The sequence below is a fragment of the Typopeltis vanoorti genome, chromosome 15 (genome assembly GCF_054136105.1).
Source record: "Typopeltis vanoorti isolate ZY-2024b chromosome 15, IOZ_Tvanoo_1.0, whole genome shotgun sequence".
In the NCBI taxonomy this organism is placed as follows: domain Eukaryota; kingdom Metazoa; phylum Arthropoda; class Arachnida; order Uropygi; family Thelyphonidae; genus Typopeltis; species Typopeltis vanoorti.
This window is the reverse complement of record NC_143563.1, coordinates 60,663,422-60,681,197: the sequence shown is the minus strand read 5'-3', so window position 1 is coordinate 60,681,197 and position 17,776 is coordinate 60,663,422. Positions and strand designations below refer to the sequence as shown.

The 17,776-nt window shown below is 36.1% G+C and overlaps 1 protein-coding gene across 1 annotated transcript in view; it reads right to left on the bottom strand.

Moving 5' to 3' along the window:
• Positions 1-17,028, bottom strand: part of LOC150098796 (choline transporter-like 1) — a 237,964-nt gene extending 220,936 nt beyond the window's left edge. Inside the window, exons 1-2 of the mRNA XM_090405754.1 lie at positions 16,902-17,028; positions 14,108-14,187 (exon numbers count right to left, since the gene is read on the bottom strand). Coding sequence (XP_090261880.1) covers positions 14,108-14,131 — 24 coding nt within the window. The 5' untranslated portion in view covers positions 14,132-14,187; positions 16,902-17,028. The remainder of the gene's footprint in view (positions 1-14,107; positions 14,188-16,901) is intronic.
• Between the last annotated feature and the right edge of the window lie 748 nt (positions 17,029-17,776).

Below are 17,776 nucleotides of genomic sequence, written 5' to 3'. Positions count from 1 at the left end.
GGTTTAATCCTTTATCCAGGTGTAAGCAAACGAAGTTTGTGCCTGAAATATTTTCAGGACTGGGGAAACTTGTAAAGCTGGAGTAAGTTCTGATCACTTTCCTTAGTATCTCCCATAATGCAAAGCACATCTCCTTGCAGACATGTATAATGCTATGCATTAAGGCAAGGGCCACTACCCAGACCGGTTTCGACCTTTATTGAGGTCTCATCAGTGGGAGCCAGACCCAGAGGTGGTGATACTAAGGTGGAAGTAATGCAGAAGTCATATCACCATGTACCAGTTGCCAAAAGGTTTCAACACCTTATGATTAAAATTCTCGGGATTAGAGATAGTTGACGGAAGTTTTTCACTTGGCTATGCTACCAATTATATATTTGGTTTAATCCTTTATCCAAGTATAAGCAAACAAAGTTTGCGCCTGAAGTATTTTCAGGACTGGGGCAACTCGTGGTAAAGGTGGAGTAAAAAAGAAAATGTGAAAGAAAGTGATCAGCACTTACTCCACATTTACTACGAGTTGCCCCAGTCCTGAAAATACTTCAAGTGCAAACTTTGTTTACTTACACTTGGATAAAGGATTAAACCAAATATATAATTGGCAGCATAGCCAAGTGAAAAAACTTCTATCAACTATCACTAATCCAGAGAATTTTAATAATAGGGTGTTGACACCTTTTGGCAACTGGTATATGGTGATATGACTTCTACATTACTAATGTAGAAGTCATATCCACCTTAGTATCACCACTTCTGGGTATGGCTCCTACTGATGAGACCTCAAAAAAGGTCAAAAAAACTGGTCTGGGTAGTGGTGTTACACCTGATATCTTAAGAATGTAGAATTCTCAGCTATCATGGTGTAACATGAAGAATAAATAAAAAATAAAAAAAACCTGCATAAAAGATAATAGATGAATTAATTAAAAGAAAAAGAAATATTCTTGCATCCAATAAAATATATAAAATATAAAGGTGTTTGTTAAACTAACTAATAAAAAAGAAAGAATATATAAATGTTGTAATATGGTATAAATGAGAAAATTTAACTAAATAAGACAGAAAAGGATTAGTCATAAAAGATGGTATGTGAGAGGCTAGAGATTAAAATATTAAATAAATTCATAGAGAAATTTGGAAAGGGGATTAAGCTAGAGGCTAGTCAAAAGAAAAACAACAGACTATCGCCCAGGGCCGATTCCCAGATTGAGACATCGTTACGGGCTCGCCGACCAAGGGACGTTTGGCAGAAAAACGCCACCCTAATTGGTCGGTAAAGTCAAGTCAAGGAGGGGGGGACGGAGAAAAGAAGTTAGAGAAGGTGCCATTAGGAGAGAGGGTATAAAAGGGTTAGAACCCCCTCCCAGGAGGCTTTTTGACGATGAAGAGACTCGTTTTGGCTTTTGGTTCTGTTGCAGGAGAGTTCTTCGCGAGCTCTTTGGTATGGATTTCACGGTGTTTTCCTGAGTGGCGAGATAGGGGTTATATCTCTGTCATCACAACACGGAAACGAAAGTGAGCGGGATTTCGATTCCGTACTTCCTATGTAAGAAGTGAGGAATGCCATATAGTCGAAGAAAAGAAAGCACATTCTTTGTGTTTCAACTCCAGTGACAACTACGAGAAAGGGAAAGAAGTAAAGAAATCGATGTCCACATCACGAGTTGTACAGCCGTTACATAGATGATTCAAAGCGTGTCCTAAGTTACGAGAGGTTAAGACCGCGTAAGCATAGTTCAATTCCAAAAGGAACGTAGGAGAAACAGATTATCGGAGAGGTTATACCAAGATAGTTCGATCAGAAAAAGGTAGAGGTCCATATGGAAAATTCAAGAAAGAAAGGTACTGTAAATATCTCGTGTTAACTAAGATTCTTCTGTATTAGTTATCATTATTCTAATACTGAACTGTTGAAGTGACCAAAGAAAACAATACTAGGACTTTAGTATCTGACAGAGTATAACCTGGCTAGTGTTAATGTTATATGAGTAATTAAGTGTCCTGAGAATTTTGCATGTCTATTATATTGTATAAGAAAGTTTAAATGTCATAGTTATGTGTCAGTGCAGTAAATGATTTAGTTAATCTACTTAAGTTTGGATAGTTAAATAGTGTGAATTAATCTTATATGTCCGTGTCAAATGAATTTATGTGTTGAATGTGTATGGCAGCATGATCGTAATACCCATTATAGGATCATAGCTTAATTATTTATGATAAGCTAATGTCAGTTTGTAAATATTTAGTATAGCATTGAATTGAGTAATAACTAATATTTGAATTGTACCATGTTAAGGAATTTAATAAACCTTTTGTCCAATGATAAAACAGTTGTCTGAAATTGCTGTCCAATGCACCACTTGAAAAATTACGAACCTAATCACGCAGGAAATTAATGTGTTAAGAAACGAGATAAAGTGTCACGACTGCAACATAGTTTCACTTTCAGACATATTTTAGTTCTTTCTCCTTGTTTTTGTATATAATATCTTAAACTAAATGTCCCAAAAGGCGCAGCATAATACAAATATTACGGATACTAAGGGGAGAATTAACTTAAGTATTAGTAAAAATTTTGGTGATATCTCGAGCATAGATAATAGTAGAACATAGATAAGCGGAAATTATTAGATAGAATAAAAATCATAAAATGGGACACAACAGTGGCCCTGTGGTCCTTCCCTTAATGCATGGCATTATACATGTCTGCAAGGAGATGTGCTTTGCATTATGGGAGATACTAAGGAAAGTGATCAGAACTTACTCCACCTTTACCACGAGTTGCCCCAGTCCTGAAAATACTTCAGGTGTAAACTTTGTTTGCTAACACTTGGATAAAGGATTAAACCAAATATATAATTGGTAGCATAGCCAAGTGAAAAAATCTTCCATCATCATTATTTTTTTGTTAATACTTATGAAAAGAATTTTGAATTTCAACATTATAATACAAACCGCAAAGGTAACAAAAATACAGGCTACCACTTACTGAAAAATGTGTCATTGTTATGTGCCATCCAGTCATTTTTGACTCATGGTGATCTTGTGAACAAAGACTCTCCATCCCACTCAGCCTCTTATCCTTTCTTTCAATAATTGTAAGTTCAAGTTGGTAAGTTCTTTTATGTTGTCTATTCCAATTCTTTTGTGGTCCTTTCTCCTCTTCTCATTCCCTCAATCTTACCCAACATAACTGCCTTTTCCAATGATTCATCAGCTCACATAATATGTCCAAAGTACATCAACTTCTGTTTAGTGATCATCGCCTCCAAGGAGCAGTCTGTCTTTATATTCTCTAAAATCCCCTTGGTCATTCCTGTAGTCCATAAGATTCTTAACAGTCTCCTCCACACCCATAATTCAAATGAATCAATTCACTTTCTATCTTTCTTCTTAATAATACAGCTTTCACATCATATATCACTAATGGAAATACCATTGCTTTGACAATTCTAACTTTCTTGGCCTTATTCATACCTCTATCTTTCATAATTTTTGTCAGGTTTAACATCGCTTTTTCCCCCCAGGATTATCCTTCTTTTAATTTCATCTTCACGTTTACCATCATTTCTGATTCTGGTAAATCATAACTTTCAACAATTTCTATTTTAACTCCCTCTATTATAAATTCATTTAAATTGCCAGAAGCCATCACTTTTGTTTTGCTGATGTTTAAATTAAGCTGGCTTTGTTACTTTCCATCTTATACAAGAGAATCAACTGCTCTAGATCTTCCTTAATTTTTGCTATGAGGGTTGTATCACCTACATATCTTAAATTATTTATTTTTCTGCTACCAATCTAAATTCCCACTGTCTAAATCAGTCATTCTCATAACTCTGCCTCCCCCCCCCCTCTTCCTCTCGAACACTGTCTGTTTCTCCAAAGACTTTTTTTTTTTTACTGCAGCTTCTTGGTTGTCATACCTCTCTCTTATCAAGAAAAGTTCAGGTTCCCATTGATCTCATTACAATCCACAGCCTGTTGTGATCCACAAAATCAAAAGCTTTCTTATAATTAATAAAACAGATGAAACCTTAAGAAATTCTCTTGTTCTTTCCATAATCCATCTCGTATTTGCTATTTGGTCTCTAGTTTCTCTACTTCTCCTAAAGTCTGCCTGTTCTTGTAACATTCCTCTATTCACATATGGCTCCAACCTTTGTTGGATCACTTTCAGCATAACTTTACTTGCATGTGAAATTAAAGCGATGGTTCTATAATTCACACCATCTTTGGCATTTGATGTTTTTTGGAACTGGGATGAATTACTGATGTTTTCCAATCTCTAGGCCAGTATATTTTCTTCCAAACCTGTTGACAAATTTCAGTCAATATATTCACTACTTCATCCCCAGCTACTCTCAATAATTCTACTGACACACCATCAGCTCCAGAAGCTTTTTCTTTTGGCAACTGTTCCATTGCTGATATCACTTCACTTTTCATTATCATGGGGTTCCTCAACAAATTCTCTCCTTTCAAATTTTCCTTCAATATTATTATCTTTCTTGCACAAATCCTCTACATCCTCTTTCTATCTTTTTTTCACTGCTTCTTCTTCCATTAGACATTTACCTGAATTACTATTTACAACTCCTAATTTAGGGATATAGATAGTCTGTTTTATCTCTTGTTCTATCCATAGTATTGCTTTCTTCAATTTTCTTGTACCTTTTGTTTAGATGTTTTTCCTCATCTTTCCTAGCTTGTCTTTGAAAATCTGCACTCAGTTGTCTAACCCTTTCTTTGTTTATCTGAAGTTTAATTTTCTTCTTTCCTCTGCTATTTGAATAGCTTCTTCTAAAAACCATTTACAATTTTTCTTTCTTATTTGCTTTATTAAGAGTCTTCTTTGCTGCTTCTATGACTGTACATTTTGTTTCTTCCCAAGTTCTAATTCTCTTCCTGTCTTCTCCAAACTTTTTGATTTCTTCCGACTTCTACTTTAAATGCTTCATTTATAGGATCTAAATCAAAATCTGATACTGTCCTTTTGTTTCTTCTTAGCCCTTAATTTCAATTTAACTTCAGTTATCAATAATCATGATCTCTCCCATAGTCTGCATCAGGTAGTGTTTTTGCTGCTTGATTAGTACTTCTCCACCTTCTGCTGGCAACAATATAATCTATCTAATTTCTGTATTCTCCATTAGGTGAAGTCCATGTGTACAATCTTCTTTTATGTTGTTGGAAGCAAGTGTTTGCAATAAAGCAACTGTTCTCAACACAAAACTCAACATATTTTCTCCTGCTTCATTCTTCAGTCCTAAACCAAATTTTCCAGTGATGCCTTGTTCTTCTTTTTTTTATCCACTTTTGCATTCCAGTCACCTAATATCAAAAGAAAGTCTGTTTTATCAGTACAACTGTATACTACTTGTTGCAAGCTGCTGTAAAATTCTTCTACCTCATCTTCACTTGAATCTGTAGTGGGTGCATACACATATATGAGTGTAACATTCACTGGGTATGCCTTTATTCTTATTAGAATTATTCTATTGGACAGTGGGTTGTAACCCAAAATGTATTTTCTGTATTCTCTTCTAGCTATGAACGTTACTCTATTTCTTCAAAGGTTTTCATGTCCAGAGTCATATATCATGAAATCATCGGTATCAAAGTGACCCATTCCTGTCCATCTCAGTTCACTGATTCCTAACATCTTAACTCTAGTTCTCATTTCTTTCTTCACCAGTTCCAGTTTTCTTTAATACATACATCTTATATTCCATGTTCCTATTTTATGTAAATCAGTAAAGCAGAGGCATCTTCTTCTTCTGAGATTAACTCTATCAGAAGTTGAAATTCCAGAAGGCTTTGATCTAGCTTCATCATTCTTATTAACTTCACTGGAAGTTCCACTCTGCTCTTCCCCAGTAGCCATTTCAGTGCCTTCCAACCTTCATGTTCTATCTTACAGGACTATATCACAATAACTTAAGTCTCTGTTCATAAGATTTTCTGAAAAATGTAGCAGTCTGTATTTTTGTGTAACAGAAATGTGTTGATTTTTCATTTTCAAACATATTGTTACTTGGATATCAAAAACTAGTTCTGGATACCAGTCTCATACAATTTTATGTGCTATAGTTTAATCTACGTAAGCTGTTCAATAAGTAATAAAACTCATTTGGGATTGGCACTGTCGCGAAACCACTCATCACAATATTAATTTCTTTGGAATAAAGAAATGTTGCTGTCTGTATTAACAAAAGAGGTTGATAGATGGCGTATATGGGCTGATGTGCCAGAGTGTCATGTGACTAAATGCAAGCTTGTTTTGGCGCATCTACGAGCGATTAAATTTTGTGTGCGTTTGCAAAAATTGGCATCGGACAAGCTTAAGAAGTTGTTGCCTTCTTGTTCCAGTCTTTCTTTCCATTCTGTGCACACATCCACTCAATGCTGCATTTGCTCCGGTGTCAAGAGTTTGGGAATCCATCGGGCGCAAACACGTTTCAATCCCAAATGAGTGAACACTTCCCACAGAAATATTCAGGACAACATGCAACTGGCATACTGTAATTCTGCGATCCTCCTTGATAATAATCACTGCTGTGTTGATCATTGTCTCTGTGATGGACATTGAATGTCTTCCCTCACATTCAAGATCTTCCATGTTTTGCCTTCCTCCCTTATAAGTTTTATGCCAGCGAAAAACACTTGCCCTTGACATTGCTTCATCATGGAAAGCTTCGCATATCATGTTAAAAGTGTCCGATGCCAATTTTTGCAAACGAACACAAAATTTAATCGCATAATGCTGTTCCAATTCGACGACTGGTCGAGGTTCATGCGCGCCAAAACAAGCTTGCATCTAGTCACATGACACTCTGGCACATCAGCCCGTATGCATCATCTATCAACCTCTTTTGTTAATACAGACAGCAACATTTCTTTATTCCGAAGAAATTAATATTGTGATGAGTGGTTTCGTGACAGTAAAATTAGTGTTATTACTTATTAAACAGCCCTCGTACTATAGTCTGGTGACTTTTATTTTAAAATAAATAAATAAGATTCTGATACTAGCTCCAGAGCACCAGCCAGTAAAGGCTGGTGGAGGCCTTATTTGTTGCAGGGGAAGGGTGTACTTTCCTTATACCGGTAACTGCTCATACAACAAAGTTTTATACTGCTCAGAGTTCAAAGATTTTACTGAGTGGTGGAACTAAAAAAGAAACTCTGTTTATACATTAACCTGCTTTTGGCTTGTATAATGTAGATAGATAGTTATATCCAGAAATATACAATTATATCTATACTGTCATACATTATTTTATTATTCACACAATACTGTGGATAATAAAAGAGCACTCATGGCTACTTCTGACAATTCATTCCAGTCATTCACCACTCTCCAAGCAAAAAGTTCTAATCATCACACACCCACTTACTAAGTACTCTTACACAACTTCTAGTTCTCTCCTAACTCATCATATAGTGAAACATTTATTTTTTATCAATCTTATAACATCCCTAAAAGTAATTTATTAAGTTTTGATCATGTATTGCTTTTCTGCTGTCATCTTAGATGCATCTCTGGATCCTCTCCACCACCTCCTCATTTCCAAGAAGTACAGGTGCATTGCAGTCATGATGCAGCTGGATCAGTCTTTAAAAAAAAAAAAAAAGGAAAATAATCTCCCTATTTCTACTTGTCAAAGTGTTCTTCGCCATCCAAGTAATTTTTTGAGCTATGCTGTTAACTTTTGCAATATGCCCACTGAAGTTCAATTCACTGTCCACTCCAAATCCCTAGTCTCATCAACTTCCTGCAACCCAGTACCATCACTGTAATGCAGTATGTACTGCTTACTATCTTACATACTGTATTACCATCAACTTAATACAGTACATAATATTTTCATCCCAAAGTGTTCATAACCTTATACTTTGTCATTAAACTGACAAATTTTATCCTTTGTCCACACCACTACTTTATTTTACGTGTGTAGAGGCTTAAGTGCTGTGAGGACATCATGTTGGAGGCTTAATGGATTTTTTACAACACTCAAAAAGAATTAAAATAGACTTTAATACTTCCTATATTTCGTCCTAGTCACTAGGACATCTACGGGGATTACAAAAAATTAATGTAACATATGCACAAATAACAAACAATACTAAGCCCAACCACGTGGGTGACACTAAAGTCCTATCTAGGTAGAGCGCCCTCTAAGGGCAGTAGTAGGTGGCCTGGAATGTAAGGTGGGAACTCTGGTGACGAGTGTTTCCCAAATCTTCGGAAGCTTAATGCACCCATATTTATTGAGATTTGGCTGGTTTTTGAGAGCTGCTGCTGCTTCTAAGAAAAGTCTCTCTTTCTTGAATTTGCTGTGGTGGAACAAGGTGGTTTCTTCCATGATACTCTGTGGGTGGTGTCCAAAACATGGTCAGCCAAGCCTGAATGGCCATAGTTGTGTTTGAAGATGTAAGACTTGTGTTCCTCTAGACGGATGGATGCTGATCTGCCTGTCTGTCCAAAGTATGCCAGCTTACAGGAACAGGGTACTTTGTAAACTCCAGGCAGAGAGAGAGGAGGGAGCTGATCTTTCGTAGAACGGATAAGGGTAGCCAGTTTGCGGTTGGCTTATATGCCATGTGTAGATTGTATTGTTTTAGTATCTTGGCTATTTTTTCAGATGTAGCATTTTTAAAATCTTGTTGACGAGAAGGAAGGGGAATGGGGGAGGAGTTGATTATTTTTTTGATACTGTGATCGCTGTAGCCATTGGAGAGGAAAGTGCTGTGTATGTGGTTAAGCTCATTAGTGAGGGCGGTTCCACTGGAACAAAGATTGTGGGCTCTCTTGGTAAGAGTTTTAATAATGCCATATTGTTGAGAGGGGTGGTGGTGGGAGAGTTTGTGAATGTATCTGCCTGTGTGGGTGGGTTTTCTGTATATGGTGAAGGTAAGTGTATCATTAGGCAGGCGTGTGACTAAGGTGTCTAGGAAGGGTAAACAATTGTTCTTTTCCTTTTCCATAGTGAACTGGATTCTTGGATGTAGACTATTGAGATGACTGAGGAAGGAGTCTAACGTGTCTGGGCCATGAGGCCAAATAGAGAACACATCATCTACATATCTTAGCCAGATAGAAGGTTTGAGTGGGGCTGAGTCTATGGCTCGTTTTTCAAAATCTTCCATATAGAAATTGGCAAGGAGGGAGTGAGAGGGGGGAACCCATGGCAGTTCCCTCTATCTGCTTGTAGATTTTGTTGTTCCATGAGAAATATCCAGAGTTAATGGCAAAGGAAAAGAGATCTAAGATGTCAGAGAGAAAAACCTTTTCTAAGAGAGATAAGGTGTCAATTAAGGGAATATTGGTAAACAAAGAGGAGATATTAAAGCTTACCAATATGCCTGTCTTCTTCAAGGTTAAATTTTCTGTGAGGGCTTTAAAGTGGGTCGAGTTTTTTATATAGGAAGGGGACCTTCCGGTGAGGGGGATCAGAGAGTTGGCCAGCTGTTTAGATAGTCTATAGCAAGGTGCATTGGTAGCATCTACTATAGGCCTGAGTGGGGAATTGGGTTTGTGGATTTTTGGTAAACCGTATATTCGGGGGGGACGGGAGCGGAAAGGTTCTTAAAGGTTTAAGTTTCTTAACTTGTGTTTTTGTGGGGTCGTGTTCTAGCGGGATGTAGGTGGCGCGATCGCGGAGGATAATGTTCGGATCGCGGAGGAACTAGTAAAGTCTATTTTAATTCTTTTTGTGTTGTAAAAAATCCATTAAGCCTCCAACATGACACTACTTTATTTAAATTATTCTGCAAGATCTTTATATTATCTTGGTTAACTGTTATTCTACCAATTTTGTGTTTCAGAAAACAAATGATGCAAATCTGCCAAACTATTTCCTATATTATTAATGTACAAATCACAAGTTGCCTGCCTTCTTCAAGATTTGACTCTTCCATATACTACACTTTGATATCTGTTCATCAGCAACCCTAATATAAATATCATCAGTTTTGAATCTATCTCTACTTTCTCCAATTTGTTTTCAGAGTTTCATGCAGTATCCTGTCAAATGTCTTGAAGGGCTAGCAGTAACAGAATACTGAAAATAATTTTTCAAATTACTTTGAAAACTTACTGAATGAGGTAACAAACAATATAAAAAGAATTCTCGTGGAAAGGCTTAGACTTTGGTTATGCAATTTCACTATATTACTTCAGGAAAGTAATATTACTATATTACAACGTACTAGGATATACATTAAAACAAATTTTTTTTAATATATTTCTATATTTCGGCAACGTCACGCTGCCATTTTCAAGAACTTATGTACAAGATATGTGCACGCAGATGCCAATGTAGATGATGTATTCGCTATTTGGCCACATGGCTCCGATGCACTCCTCTCCTTAACACACTTAAACAACTAACACCCCAGAATCAAATTCACCCTGGAAGAGGAAAAAAACAACTGCATTCTGTTCTTAGACATACTAGTCACCCGCCAGCGTGATGGAACCTTGGTTTCCTCAGTATATAGAAAACCTACCCATACAGGCAGATACATTCACCAACAATCCCCCCCCCTCACAACAATATGGAGTCATTAAGACACTACACAACAGGGCTAAACTTATCTGCTCGAATGACATTGCCCTAACCACAGAACGAAACCACATCCTCAACACGTTCTCAGCTACCCCCCCCCCACAAAAAAATCCAAAAAATATTAAAACCAGTAAACCACAACCCTCTCCCTCCCCCTCACAACAAGGATTACTCTAAATCCATCACCATACCTTACATCCGAGGCACCTCAGAAAAAAATCACAAAAATCCTAAAAAAACATAACTTAACTTCTTGTTACAAACCATATAAAAAATTGGCATCCCTTATCCGCTCAACAAAAGACCAACCTCCCCCCCCCCCCTAGACCTACCTGGGGTGTACCAGGTCCCTTGCAGCTGTAAGCTGTCCTACTTCGGCCAAACAGGCAGGACAGCAAATATCAGAATTTCAAAACACAAGGATTACATCCGGTTTCACCAATACAGCCACTCTGGTCTTGCTGACCATGCTCTGGATACCTGCCATAGAATACAGTGGAAAAAAGCCAAGGATAATACACCGTAGCAAATACAGATATGAAAGGCTTTTCATAGAATCAGCTTCAGCCCTAAGAAACGAGCCGAACCTCAACAAATTTGGCTGCATGAGACTTCCTCAAATTTGGGAAACTTGCATCAAAGACCTCCAGCCCAATCGCCCAAGAATACCAACATCGCCCGCTAGAGGGCACCATCAGGACTTTAGGAGAAATAATAGCTTCATTCTTCTTACTCATTTATTGTTTTTGCTGTGCCTGCGTGCACATATCTTGTACATAAGTTCTTGAAAATGGCAGCGTGACGTTGCCGAAATATAGAAATATATTAAAAAAAATTTGTTTTAATGTATATCCTAGTACGTTGTAATTTCCTGAAGTAATATAGTGAAAATATAAAAAGAAGAAAATATCCAGAAAGGATGCAATCAGGAGTACACATATATGTGTAAAAATAATCATAATTTAGAATTATGAATCTTTTTCTAATTGCTTTTCTAGATTAATTTTTTTTTTGTTTCCTAACTATATATGATTAGCATTTGACATGCTCAATTAGAAATTGATATTTTTTAAAAGAAAAACTGTAAAGTATTTGAGATGATGATTATTATTATTGTATGGGCACCTTCATTACTCAAATCACAATTATGTTATATAGACTTATGGAAATTAGAATCATTTTATACATATGAGTTAATTGTTGAATAAACATTTTTATTAGTTATAAGTTTACAAAATAAAAAATCTAGCTCAATTATGTATCCATTACTCTAAATAAAATAGAGTGTGATTTGCTGTTTTATGGATTAATGAATGCTGTGATGCTAATCTGCCAATACATGGCATCTTAGTCTTCCTGTGGACCACTGGTCTATAGTAGCAAACAATATATTTTGTCCGATTGACCTCTCTCTCTCTCTCACCAGGCAGCCTCAAATGAACCATCTCCTCCAGACCTAAAATAGTCTTTAACTTCTAATTTTGTTGGTTGTAATTCTTCAGCTATCATCAGAAATACCTGACCTGCTCTCCTATTCCCTCCATCCTCCGTGAAAACACAATACCCTTTACATTCTCTCCCTATATCATTTTCATTCAACTAGATCTCACTGAGAGGCTATAATGTTTGGTCAAGTTAAACTGACCAATGCCAAAAACTGCTCTCCCATGTTTTTGTGTCCATGAAAATATAATTTTCGAGCAGTCCAAAGGAAATCCCAAAGAGTTCTTTCGTTATGTGGCAAGCAAGAGGAAGAATGACTATGGAAGATTAACCTTAATGAGTAATGATGGTCACAAGGTGACAGAAGCAGATGAAATACTTGAGTTATTGAGTGACCATTTTGCAAGGATATATCATCCAAGTGAGGTTACTGCTGTAACATATGTGACAAGCTCTCCACAACAATCAAGGTGTTGTGGAGAGCTTGCAGGACGATTTAAATATACTGTCAGTATGGGAAAAAGATAATGGGTGTTCAGTTTAATGTGGAGAAATGCAAAGTTATGCATTTTGGGATAAATAGATTACAAGCTATGTACCACATCGATGAAACTATACGCCAGGAAATAGATGAAGCTAGAGATTTAGGGGGAAGTTAAAGTTTAGATGACATGTTGCTAAGATAGCCCATATGATTATTTGGCTCTGAAGAACACACTAACAAGTAGAGGTAAGGAAGCTATTGCTCTGAAAAAGGCTTGATATTTCCACATCTGGATTACTGTGCTCAGGTCTCTTTGGTTTCTTGGGAATAAGGAAGAGGCAGAGAAGATTCAGTAATGAGTGACCAAGATGGTGAGTGGTCTGTGGAATGTTCCCTATGAGGATAGATTGAGGGTGTGCAGAAGTTGGTTGATAAGAGAACAAGAGGGGATATGATAGAAACATTTAAGTTGCTTAAAGAGTTTTATAGGATTGATGCAGGAAAATGTTTCAGAACTCAGCCAGAGGAGCCAGAACAAGAGGCCACCCCTGGAAGTTGAATAAAGGTATGGTTATTAGGGATGTAAGGACTAGATTGTTTGCTTGGAGAGTTGTGAATGAGAGGAATGGGTTGCTAGAGTCAGTTGTGAGTGCTTTGTCTGTTAATGGGACTGTAAGGAGGTGTCTGTACAATAATAATCATAGCAGCCAAATAAAGCAGATTAGGCACTGATTGTATTTTTTTTGTTGATAATTTTGCTTTTCTGTATGAATTATAAGTTAGCAACTTTTTCTTTCTTTCCTTTTTTTTTATGAAATTCGTGATGTAATGCAGTAGTATTGTGATAATGAAATTCATATATCCAATACCAATGGTGCCACTTTAGCACATGTTAATGCACTACAGGAAAGTGTCATTCTAGGGACTTCTGGTATATGGAAAACCACTATCCGAATAGTTTTCCGAACTATTCAGATAATAGAGTTCACTGTGTGCGTGTGTGTGTGTAAATGCTAGTGCCGTGTTCCCATTTTTTCATAATGAATATGCCCATGACATTCACATTACAATATCCTGCCTTTCCATTTTAAAAAAACCTATCTATAAATACTCAAAATTCTTTTTTCCTACTTGAGATACTATGGCAAACTAACATGCTTCCTTTTATTTTCTTTACTTTAAGCTAATTAAAAGAAATCATAAAGGTCGCCACTAAACATATTCAATAATGACAGCATGTTTGGATCACACATTTAAATGGAATACAAATCTGATGTGAATGTTTTGTAGGCCAAGGACTCAATAATCATATTCGTTTAAATTTAATGATATTCATTTAGAAATCATTCATACAGCTAGCTGAAAGTTCTATACCAAAAGACAGATATTGTAAACATTTTGTAATGAAATTATCTCTCTTGAAACAAGGCTACTGTAATGTTATTATTTCAATGCTAAAAAGGCATATCACGCATTCAGAGATGAAATAAAGCAATAACAGTAAAAAATAGTATCACTCTAATCAAAAATCTTCTGGTAAACATGATAGCACTTCTTACTGTTTTGTGCAATTATTCTACAGAAGCAACATAATAAATTGTCTTACCTCTTTCTTGGTCCAAAACATCATCCTATGAAACACTAGAAATATTCTTAATTCATCTATTAGAGAAAACTGCTTGTCATCTGAAAATTTCATATAAAAGTATTAATAATTTAATTATGTTTTATGCAAAGATTAATAAAAAGCATTTTATTGGGTTATATGTCATTTGCAAAATACTCAAAATGAAATATTCCTTTGTATTAATAGTTACAAATACAATTTTATTGTTTGTTTTTGCACTTATAATACAGTAAACTTAATATGCAATAGAGCCTCCATAGCTCAGTTGGTACAGACGAAACCTTTGGATGGAAAGACCTGGGTTTGATTCCCACCTATAATGTGAGGAACCTTTATCTGGCCTCTCAACTAAAGATAAGTTAGCTGGTCATCTCATACAGAGGTAGAGAGTTTTTTCACCCAGAAACTTAGGTTTTTCATCCCTCAGAACAGGCAAACCGGCCTGTGAACACACACACACATGAATCTACAGTCATAAAATACATATTTAATCCCACATTAGGAGGGCTCAACCAGTACTAAGGGACAGTGGAGGATGGGGGGAACCCCACACAAATAAATAAAAAAATATGTAATCTTCTTTAAATGTGTCGGCTCAATAGTGTGTGTCATGGAAAAGTAAGTTGGCTTCATAGAAACTAATTAGTATGGTGAAAGGATGGTTAATCCCCTGTATATATTTATTAATGAAATAATGCTAAAATAATTAAAATTAAAAAAATTCCTGAAAATTTGACTATGTGTAAAAAAATTATATATTTGAAATTAACCAACTTTTTATTGATGTCAATAATATTCATTTTTGGGCTATAACATACCTAGTAAATTTATACTAGTACTGTTTACTTGTTAATTTGCATAATTCTAAAGAATAGTATTTATAGTTGTGGATGATAAAAATTGTGTTGCTGGTTGTAATTCAATGCATAACAGTAGGATTGCAACAATCCATTACATAAAATCTTTAGCAATATCCAAACATATTAAAATAAATAAATGTATGACAAAAATCTAGCTGCCAAAAACTCCACCATTGCTGCAAGTTGCCTGGTGTTGTACTTCCCAAGTGATTACTTACACTTGGGCTCGCTGATAGTTTTTTCGGCATGAAACTCTAGGATTTGATGGATTTCGATCCGAGTTTCGTACCCAACTGTACAATAATACGGGATTTACCATCTCCCTTAAACCTTAATTTCAGTCATTTGTTTGTGAATTCTTCTCTAAATTAAGGGAGCAACTAAAAATAAATAAATAATAATAAAATTGTTGAATTCTGCAGATAAAAGCGAAAGCTTCAGTACTCATGGCTTCAACGTGTTATTCAGTGTAGAGATTATTATTACATGACACACCTCCAAGGAATCCAAAGACTGCAACTACTATCTTCACCATCTACTGCCCACCGCCACCACTAGTATTTTCACAGACAATCACAAAAATCCATGCCCATGATGGGATTTGAACCCGCAGCCGTTTGGCTGGAGCAGATATGCTAACCACTCGACCAACCAGGCCTGCATTATTATTATCATCATCATCACCACACCCTCCATGGAGTTAGCATACTCATCATGCGAGGTCCACTCAACCAACAACGTATTTATCATATTAAACCTTAACACTCCTTAACATTCACAATATATTCTGGCCCACATTTCTACATGTAAAAATTGTATCACACTCTCACATATTCCAGGGATGGCCTCAGGTTCTTTCCCGGTTACCTGCTATTCGTTTTATAATCCTCTCTGTATTAAGCCAAAATCCCTTGCTAACTTAAATGTCTCTATTATATCACTTCTTTTTTTTTCTCTTATCCACATTTAGATTTCTTTAACTTCTCTCCATAACCAACATTTCCGGTCCTGATATTGACAGTCACTCATCCCTAGACCTTCTCCAATGTTTCCAAAACACAATGAAAACTAGATAACCAAATATGAACACAATAGTCCCAGTGTAGTCAGACCAGTGATTTATACAGTTGCACAATCACTTCCTATCCTGGTGGCAATGCTATGTACAGTCTTTACAACACTCTGCATTGTGGGAAGTGGCCCTTCCCAGAATGCACAGCAATATACACATCCAAAAAGGAAGTGTGCTTTACATTATACAATACTGAGGTAACTGATATGAAGTCAACAACTGCATACAAGTAGCCTAGTCATGAAGACACATCATGTTTGCTTACCCTTTGGTAAAGGATTAATCAAGAATATAATTTCTTGTTATGCATAATTTATGTAACATTAGTTAAATATTGGAAAGGATGAAATAAGTTTCTGTTTTTATAAGGGTATGGAAAAGCATTTAGAAAAAATTAAACTAGAAACTAGAAAGTTGGTTTTCATTTCCTTGAAGCTGTGTAAAAATATGGAAACGAATTTAATATTTCTAACTGTATTTTTTAAACTAATTCTGCATGTTAAGGTAGATAAAATCTCACGGAAACAAATTTTTCCGGGTTAATATCTCAGAAATACATATATTATCTTAACACATTTCTGAAATATGCATACAATGACGTTTTATTACAATATGGAGGGACAGGGAAATATATAATGTAGGTATAAAAGATGCTCCTGTTTCAAGTGCGTGAAACAAAACGTACACATCTCAAGGAGTCACCTTTATTATACCAATCATTATAATAATAATAATAATCATGCTCAGATGTGTGCGTAAATGACAAATTGCATCATGTATAATATTTACTTTGCATCATGTACAATATTTTTTTCCTTCACTGAATTCTTTCATCACTTACATTAAAATTATGAATTTCAGAACGTCGCCACAACTTAGATTCAACCACTAAGCAAAACAAAACCCTTTATTTATATGACAAAGAGAAGTGAATTACAATAGTTGACATAATAGGCGTAAAATCAAATATTGTATAACCGCCATCATTTAAAGCTACAGTCCAACTCTCCCTCTATACTAAACTTCTCTGCAAGCTGGTAGCCAAAAATTAATCATCATGACACCGGGAAATATTAAATGTGGTTTTCATGACAGTACACAAATCTATTTAGCTTGCCCGCATAGACAAATACAGAAATGTAGCGGAAGTTGGAAATGACAATCTCACTGACATGGCATTTACAATTATCCGCGTAAACTGAGTCTTGTAGATGATAGTTATCTAAATGACGTTAATTTTCATGAAATGTGAAATGGCTTCCCTTGGCGAGTTCTTGGAATCCAAGAACTCGCCAAAAAGTGTCACGTTATAATAATCATAATAATAAGCTAGTGAGATAACCAGTATTTGAACATTTTGTTTGAAAACAGCTACTTATCAGTTAAACTCACGTGAACGATAATGTTCTAGAAAAACAAGATAACAGCAGCTTGGAATATTGCTTCGCTGCTATTGTATTCTTTTATTGTAAGATATCTATGAAACTGGGGGGGGGGGATGGTGAAGCGCAATACATAGCCTCTCCCACTCAAATGTCAACCTCACCTTCCCGTGGTCCATCCTGTTCTAAAAGTACAAAAGAGGCACTGGCGACCGAGTATGGGCGGTATAACCTTAACACCCTAACAGAGTAAATGCTGTTAGATCTGTCTGTCCAGAGGCATTAGGTAGAAGCCCTACCACTGGACTTACCCAGCGACAGGATTAGAAAACTG